This window comes from Drosophila mojavensis, unplaced genomic scaffold (genome assembly GCF_018153725.1).
Source record: "Drosophila mojavensis isolate 15081-1352.22 unplaced genomic scaffold, ASM1815372v1 contig_277, whole genome shotgun sequence".
Lineage (NCBI taxonomy): Eukaryota > Metazoa > Arthropoda > Insecta > Diptera > Drosophilidae > Drosophila > Drosophila mojavensis.
This window is the reverse complement of record NW_025318822.1, coordinates 2,980,769-2,989,259: the sequence shown is the minus strand read 5'-3', so window position 1 is coordinate 2,989,259 and position 8,491 is coordinate 2,980,769. Positions and strand designations below refer to the sequence as shown.

General features: G+C 42.1%; 2 protein-coding genes across 4 annotated transcripts; one reads left to right on the top strand and one right to left on the bottom strand.

The window, feature by feature from the left end:
• Positions 1–2,362: 2,362 nt before the first annotated feature.
• LOC6574192 (UDP-glycosyltransferase UGT5) lies at positions 2,363–5,735 on the bottom strand. Of its 3 annotated transcripts, none has more exons than XM_032733627.2 (3): positions 5,684–5,735; positions 4,331–4,867; positions 2,363–4,105 (listed from the first exon to the last, which is right to left on the bottom strand). In XM_032733627.2, the coding sequence occupies exons 2-3, from the start codon at positions 4,575–4,577 to the stop codon at positions 2,784–2,786; spliced, it is 1,569 nt and encodes a 522-aa protein (XP_032589518.1). In that variant the 5' UTR covers positions 4,578–4,867; positions 5,684–5,735; the 3' UTR covers positions 2,363–2,783. The 3 variants fall into 3 exon arrangements, with proteins under 3 accessions (XP_032589518.1, XP_002000250.1, XP_043864188.1); XM_002000214.4 differs by lacking the exon at positions 5,684–5,735 and adding an exon at positions 5,352–5,419; XM_044008253.1 differs by lacking the exon at positions 5,684–5,735 and having other exon boundaries at positions 4,331–4,925.
• A 6-nt stretch (positions 5,736–5,741) lies between these two features.
• Positions 5,742–8,225, top strand: LOC6574191 (UDP-glycosyltransferase UGT5). Its single transcript, XM_002000213.4, has 2 exons — positions 5,742–6,185; positions 6,718–8,225. The coding sequence occupies exons 1-2, from the start codon at positions 5,930–5,932 to the stop codon at positions 7,989–7,991; spliced, it is 1,530 nt and encodes a 509-aa protein (XP_002000249.1). The 5' UTR covers positions 5,742–5,929; the 3' UTR covers positions 7,992–8,225.
• Positions 8,226–8,491: the final 266 nt, after the last annotated feature.

The window sequence follows — 8,491 nt, the reverse complement described above, 5'->3', positions numbered from 1 at the left end:
GCTGCATGTACGCCTCATAAAAGTCTAATTAATTAAAATCGTGCCCGAGTCGCCCAGAGGCATCACCGACAACGCGACGAACGCCCCCAACGGCAGCAGCAGCAGCAGCCACAACGAAAGCAGCAGCAGCGGCAGGAGTCGCTGTGGGTGCGTCAGCCAACGGCTCGTATGCGTAATGCGCGCTGGGACTTTGGCGGCAGACGCTAATTAAAAGCCTGCAGCACAACTTTTCTAACAAACAAGATATGGCAACCGGCCACCATCAGACCGAAGATAAAATACTCTTACTGTTAGAGTATTTGCATACATAAATTTCTTTAATAGAGATTATTTATAGTATTTTATTTTTATTTATATATATATTTATTTTTTATTTATAGTAGATGTTATAATTATTTAATTATTTCTTTATAGTACATGATTTTTTAAGGCAATTATATATACAAATTTATTATAAAAAAAAATTATATTTATTTAATTACTTATCTTTACTTATTTGACAAAGATTTTTAGCACTTTTCTGTGATTATAGAGATTTTTATTTTATAAATCTAAATAATTGGTTGTATAGAGTTGTAAATATTCATCAGTATTTTTTTCCTCTCTCTCTCTGTCTCAGTCTCTCTCTCTCTTTCTCTCTCCCCTCTCTTGTGGTACATTTAGCAAAGTTCTTAGCTCAGTCAGCATGCCCAGTGGGCGCATTGAATGGTTGCAAATATCAGCTGCTAGAATAGTAGTTACAAAGGAACTGCCAACACACTTTTCATGCGAGTTATAAAGTTAATCAGGCCTCAAATGTTATCCCCAGTGAAAAGCTGAAGCTGCGCCAGCATCAGACGCAGCTGGAGCCGCTGGAGCAGCAGCCGCATTGGAATTTGATTAAAAGTACTTTTAATAAAGTTCCTTTGCTACCATTGATGATATTTATTGCATGCGTTTTTCATGGCCTCTCCCCCTTAGCATGTTAATTAGTTTTTATGATGGGCATGTGTGCCTGTGCGTGTGTCAGTGTGTGTGTTCTTTGTGAGTAGACGAGCGCACACAAGCCGGATCAGGCCTGCGGGATTATGGCTTATTAAAAGGCTTATGAAAGTCAAAAGAAAGTTTACTTAATTTCAGTTAGTTAAGCGCCAATGAAAGCCGCCCACTTGAGCATTGACCAAAAAACTTTTCGCTTCCCTGCCAAATGGCCAATAAAAATGGCTTAGCTCGATACAGCGGCCAACGGGGAGTTGGCAATTTCACAAGAATTTTTTTGGATTAGACACTCGCGAGTTTATGGCCCGGACATAAATTCAAATGGTCCAACATAAAATCAAATAAAAATCTGCAATAAACATCAAATTGACAACACGTTGAGGACAATTCCGGCCATTGTCGTGGGTTGATCTCGGAGCCAACTTATTTGCATGCTTAACTTTGGCCTCACGTTCGCCTGCCTATTTTCGGATTAAAGCAAATTGTTTTCCTCTTAAATTTTCGCTCCAAATATGAGCAATTTCTTTCAATTACGGCAAAACTTCAAAGCGTATTTGGGAAACTACAGAGGAGTGAAATGAAGTCAGCGAAACGAACAAATTCGACTAAATTGTAAGTAGTATTCCGTCAGCTTTTCTCTAGATAGGGCCAATTAATATTTTTGTTGTGCTGCAGCCTTTACTCTATTTGGTCTCCTTGTTAGCCGCGTCGTCGTTTTGGCTGGTCAGGGACAGTCGCCTAACGCTTCAATGACCAAATGCGTACCTTGGTCCAACCCCTCCTTGTGGCCGGGCACGTTTCTGGGTATTTTACCCCGCAATTATGAGCGCAATTGTGCGCACTTTTTCCCCGGCTTTGACTGCGCATTTTAATGTTTTCTTCAGTTTTCCCTTTTATTTTAAATTTTTTCATTTGGCAAAAATAAAAAAGGGAAAGGAAACATAAAATAAAATAAAAAAGATCGTTAAGAAAGAGTTTCAGACATGCTGGGCACGTGCTGATTGATGTAAAATGCGTAATGAGCGCGGTTACACCTGTGACAGGGCGCCTGGAGAGGTGGCTGCCAAAGGTATAGATAGATAGATAATGACCGCTCTGTGATAAAAAGTTTTCTAATTAGAATATTCGAAGCAGTTGCCAAGTGCACTTGGAATATTCGACCCTTTTCCTTGGCCACTCTTCAATGAGCCAATTTAAGGCAATCTATTCTTTATACTCTAGTGTGCAAAATGTATTAAAAATTTATCTTATTTAATGAATAATAATGATATTTGTACCATATTTTCTAGGCATTTAACTTTTATTATTTAAGTGGTTATAATGTTATCATTAACAGACTCCTATGTAAATAAATAAATTAAAAATTAAATTAAAATTAAAAATAATTAAAACAATTGTGTGAAAAAAGAAATACATTTTAGTTTTATGCTCCATTCAATATTTTCTATTTATAGTTTGTATCAAAAGTGTTAAATATAGAGTTAAAAAACCCACCCATTGTTCATATTCAAAGAAATATGTTCTATCTCTTTTTGCAATTTATCGATTATTTTGACATTAATGCAACAACGCTTTCCCTTTATAGCTTCTGCCATCTCTCTCACTCACTGTTTCACTATCTCTCTCTCTATCTATCTCTCTCATTCTCTCTCTACTTCTGTCTTACTCTCCACTTGCTCTAACTCAATACCCGTTCCTCTCTCTCACACTATCGTTTCCTTTCTCACTCTCTCGCAGTCTCTCTCTCTTTCCCACTTCTCTCAGCTCTATCGTCATTGTTATTATATGTATTTGGTAAGTAGTCCTCAGTAGAGCAGCGGAACAGTCAGACGAAATCGTGAACGCCGTAGCAGGACACTGACCAGCTTAAAGCCCACACAGAGAATGAGCAGAATGGCAAGCCCAGATCGGAGAACTAGAACCGATATGAAGCCCAGATTGTAGTACTGTACGATGGACATATCTTCCTTCCAAATGCGCATATGTGGAGCACCGTTGTGGCGCAGCACATATTCAGTCCACCAGACGGCGTTCTCCAGCGGACTCATGGGCAGGTCGCGCAGCCTCTTGGATGTTTGATGCGCATTTGCTGAATAGAACGGATTCTCGATAAGCTCCTTGATGGACTTCGTTATGGATCCAACAGTCATCGTAGACGGATCCACTACTTGAGCCAGTCCGGATTGCTTCATTAGCTCGGAGTTGGCGAACTGGTCGTAATACAGAGGCACACACAGCATGGGCACCCCGTAATAGGCGCCCTCAATGATGCTCAAAACTCCGGCATGGGTGATAAGCAATTTCACATTCGGATGGGCCAACAGAGCGCGCTGCGGCAATAATTGTGTCACATATATTTGATCAGATTTCTTAGGCAACGGCTGATCGAATTTGAAGACGACGCGCTGCTGCAGCTGCTCAAAGCTTTGCAGCATCATTTCGATCAGCCTGGGGGGTAGCCAGCACTCAGCTACATCCAATCCCATCGAGAAGATGATGAATCCATGCTCGGCTCCATCCACAAATTGCTGCAGCTCCCCATCGAGCTCAGCGTACGGCTGTTCCAGGTGCATTCCCGCCACCTCGATGACATTGGGAACGTTGGAGCGGGCCCGTCCCAGGCTGAAGTGCTGATTGATCAGCACCAGAGCGAAGTTTTGCCGAATATTATGTAGACTCTCCGCACTCTCATGAAAGTAGCGCTTATACAGGGCCAACTGCTTGGGCAGGTACACCATCTGCTCCAGTAGCCACTCCTCAGTAATATATATCCAGTTCTTGATCTTATTGAGAATGCTGAAGCCACTGGAATAGCCATTTGCCACTATTGGTTCATAGACACTGATGGCCCTATTGCCAGCCAGGTAGTTAATGCTCCAAGAGGTTCCACAGAGCGACAGTCCCACTAGCGGGGCCTTGAAGTGGTGGGCAAAGCCATATAGAGCATCTGTGAAGGTTGCTTCGACTATCACCATATCGAACTGGGCACTCTCATCCTGGAGCAATGCCTGGACACCCGGGTCACTGAGCACACAGTTCGATGACTTGTAGAAAAACGCTGCGACGAACGAGGCCTCTTCCCACTTGGTCAGGGGAAACTTCATGTCAACGGTTGACTCTCTGAAATCTAGAATTTTAGAAATATTTGAAGGTAATGTAATATAAAAAGTGAAGTGCATGGCTATAAGCCAAAAATTTCTATTAAAAATTGTAAAATTCTTTAGATTATTTAAGAATAATTTTAAGTAATGTTAGCATTAACGCCAATTTATTCCACTGTAATCAAATTTCAATTCAATATAAAAATAAAATCAAACTGTTATACCTGGTGGGTGTTTCATCTATTGCTCACCTGCCATTAAGTGATCCAGCGCGCTGACCCGTATATGACGAGCGCCGTCGATGTCCGCGAAATATTTCTTTCCAGCTGAGATGATGGTTACTTGATGGCCTTTCTGGACAAGCGTCGTCATGTAGGGCGTCAGGAGCAGGAATGACGACGCAGAGCAATATGAAAATATGGCTAAAATGTTGGCAGCAAGGGCCTGCTGTACGCAAACACCGATGACTAGCAAAGCGCCACTCACGTGCCCCATCATAGTGCGGCACTGCGACCGAACATTTCAATGCTCGCGTTCGTACTGGGGTCTATTGAAGCTATCGGCGGACTTGGATCGTCTGAGGATTAAGCTGTGGAGAGTGTAACTAATCTTATCACTGACATTGGCATTGATATCGAATCCCGACGCCGAGTGAGGCGAATGCCGTTTCAGTTGTGTCAGTTGCATTTCGATATTGGCAGCAATGGGACAAGCAAACTCTGCAAACTTATTTGTTTTGATTGTTTACTGAGAAAAAATATTGGAAACCCCTCTGGTATGAATATTTTCTGTAATTGAAAAAAATGTGATTATTTAATAGAGTTCATAAAAAAAGTCTTAAATACTTGAAGTTACGAAAGATTATTTTGCAAAACTATACACATTTTCGTGCTTATCAAGGTGCTATCTAGAGAAATAATACATTTTAATTGGCGTGTCGTTATCAACTGATAGCAGTTGAAAATAAAACTCAAAGAGCGGAAAAGCGAGCTAGTGCTCAACTTGTAGCTGAGCATTCCAGTTATAATGAATAGGCACAGTTTGAAGTATGGAGAAGAAAACACAGACAAGTGCTGACTATAATATGATATGCAGAGCCAGTCCTCTGGGAACTGGTTCATTAGACAACCTTGTCTAGGGCAACCTTGGTAGGGTAGATTTGGATTACGACAGACTCGAGATTTGACAACCGACATTGTGAAATTATGTTTAAATTCAGTTAATCCTGAATCTGCATTTATCATAAGGTGGAGACAGTCAGCGCATTCGTACCACAGTATGCCTCTACCACAAGCTAACAGCTAATCCAAGGCTTGTAGGCTTATAAATGTAGTCCGACTTTAGACTTATTGTAAACTTTATAGTTTTGCTGCCTATCGTTCCCAACGATGAACAGAGCTACTCTAGCTCCAGCTCGGCTGTTTCGAGGACACTTAAATCTGAAGTCGAGTTCCTTCAATGTGCGCGAAGGAATTGCCAACTGAAATTATTTTTACTTCAGCCCTTTGTCGGCAAGCCTTCTATATAACGTCACACACAGAAAGCGCGAAAATAAGGCTGAAATGCAGGCTGCAAGGTGAAAGCAGACAGATGAAAGCACACACTCAATATAGGCAAGGCATCGCCCACATGAGCTGCCCGGCTCCGGTTCCACGACCGTGCATTTCACTGAGCGCGCTCGTACTGGGCATTATTGAAATTATCGACAGGCCTGTGTCGATTGTGGACTGAGGTACGCAGAGTAGGGCTAATCTTATCAGTGCGCTGCTGTGGGTAGTTGGCTGAGGGGAGAACGGCAAGCATCTCTCCACTTCAGTTGAATTCCACGCTCTGAACGGGCGGCTTGCACAATGCGACTGCTGCAGCTGCGGATTGGGGGCCTAGCCCTCATGACATTATTGCTGTCGGGGTGCCAGGCCTGGGCTGCCAGAATATTGGCCGTGTTCCCCTATGATATGCACTCGCAGTGCATGCTACTGACGCCCTACCTGCTGGCGCTGCTGGAGCGGGGTCATCAGCTGACGATGATACACAACTTTAAGAACTGCGAAGTAGTCGAGCGGCTGCATTCCATACGCATCAGCGATCACTATGACACAACGTTTGGTGAGTTAAAGAGATAATTATTAAAGTATTGAACGTGAATTAAATTAAATAAAATTATTTATTAGGAATAACTTTTCGAAAATTTCAAATTAAATAAAAAAAAAAAAAAAAATGCATTCTTCAAAATTATATTTTTTAATTATTGAAATTAAATTAAATTAATTAAAAATTTCAAAATTTTTTATTAGAGATAACTTTTCAAATTATCGAAATTAAATTAAATATAAAAATTCACTTTTAAAATTATAAATCAAATAAAAATTTACTCTTAAAATTATTTATTAGATATTATTTTTTAATTTGAACATTATTGAAATTAAATTAAATTAATTTACATTTTCTCAAATTTTTATTAGAGATAATTTTTTTTTTAAATTAAATTATGTTAATTAAATATTCAATATAAAATTATTTACTAAAGATAGTTTTTCATATAATTTAAATGAAATTCAATTAGTTAAGATCTCAAAAGTTTTAATTGGACTTATTGAATTAATTAAAATGTATCCTTCAAATGCTCCTTTCAAAACAGAATACAGTTCCGAATCAATTACGGTAAAGTCCCGATGGGTAGAGATCGACTTCATCAGAAAGTACTTCATCAAGATAAATCTAAATGTGCTCTCCACGCCCGCAGTGCAAGCGCTCCTCAGTTCCAATGCCACCTACGATCTGGTGCTCATAGAGCCCTCATACACGGATGCCCTCTTCGGACTGGCGACACATTTCAATGCCAGTCTAGTTGGCCTGGCCACCTGTGGGTCGGATTGGAACGTGGACACCTTGGTGGGCTACATTCCCTCCTCCTCCCTTGAGCCCCTTATGACCTTTAGCTTTAAGCGTGCCGTGACGCTGCTGGACCGCATCAACAACTGGATCCTCATCGCGGAGGAGTGGCTGATACACAAGCTCATCTTTCTGCCATCGATGCGAGCAGTGCACGAGCATTTCTTTGGCCACCTCAGCCAGGGATTCATGGAGATACGCCAGAGCTTCTCGATCGTGTTGCTGAATCAGCACTTCAGCCTCTTCCCTGCGCGCTCGAATGTGCCCAGCTTGGTCGAGGTGGGCGGCATGCATGTGCCAAAGGAGGTGGGAAGGCTGTCGACGGAGCTATTCGAGTTTATAGAAGGGGCGCAGCATGGAGTGATTATCATGTGCCTCGGCTTGGAGGTACAGAGCAGGCATCTATCGCCTGCGACCCAGGTACTGATAGCCGAGGCTTTCCAGGCGCTGCCTCAGCGTGTCATCTGGAAATTCGAGGACGATTCCTATCCTGCGGTGAACAGCAGTATCCACTTCAGCAAGTGGCTGCCACTCCAAGCCCTCCTCGCGCACCCCAACGTGCGTCTCCTGATCAACCACGGTGGCATGCTGAGCGTCTTGGAGGCGGCCCACTTCGGCAAGCCCGTGCTGGGTCTGCCCGTGTTCTTCGACCAGTTCCGCAACATGGAGTGCCTGCGCCAGAGGGGCGTGGGCGAGCTGTTGGACATCAACACCATGACGAGACAAGAGTTTGTCAAAGCAATCAAACAAATCCTGGAGCAGCCCCAATACAAACAGAATGCGATTCAGCTCTCGGAACGCATACGGGATCAGCCCTTGCATCCACTGGACCTGGCTGTCTACTGGACGGAGTACGTGCTGCGGCACAAGGGCGCACCCTTTATGCGCATTTCCAGTTCCGACATCAAGGTGCTGGACTACTACTGCCTGGACAATCTCTTCGTAATCGTTGGCCGCATTTGCTTGCCCGTTTGCCTCCTGCTCTATGTGCTGCACAAGATAATTAAAAACAGGCAGTAGCGATAATTAGGCAGCCATAGAACGCAAGTATGGTCACATATTCCATTATCTTATCAGTGAATGGCAATTACGCTCTTTAATCAATGGAAATGTTTGTGTGGATAGGTGTCGACTGTATAAGTGTTTATTTGTGTAAGGTATATAGCATATTATAAAGTATTATCTATTGTAAAGTATTATCGAAAACTAGTCTTAGCAACATAATAAAATAAAGAATACAATTCAATAGAAAACTAAATAATTTATTATTATTCTGAAGCTTATCATAACAATAATAATTCAGTTCACAAATCATGCGGCACCTGGTCAACAATTTGTGCGTTGTGCGGCATCAACGAATTCTATTCCCAGAGAGAGTCAAAACTTAATTGAAACTGGAAAGAGTCGCTCTATAATATACGCTCTATAGTGAGAGAGAGAGCGAACGACGTTGTATACTAAAAACACGACAGAAAAGCTTAAGTTGAGCGAGATAGCAAGAGAGCGAGAGCGAGAGCGAG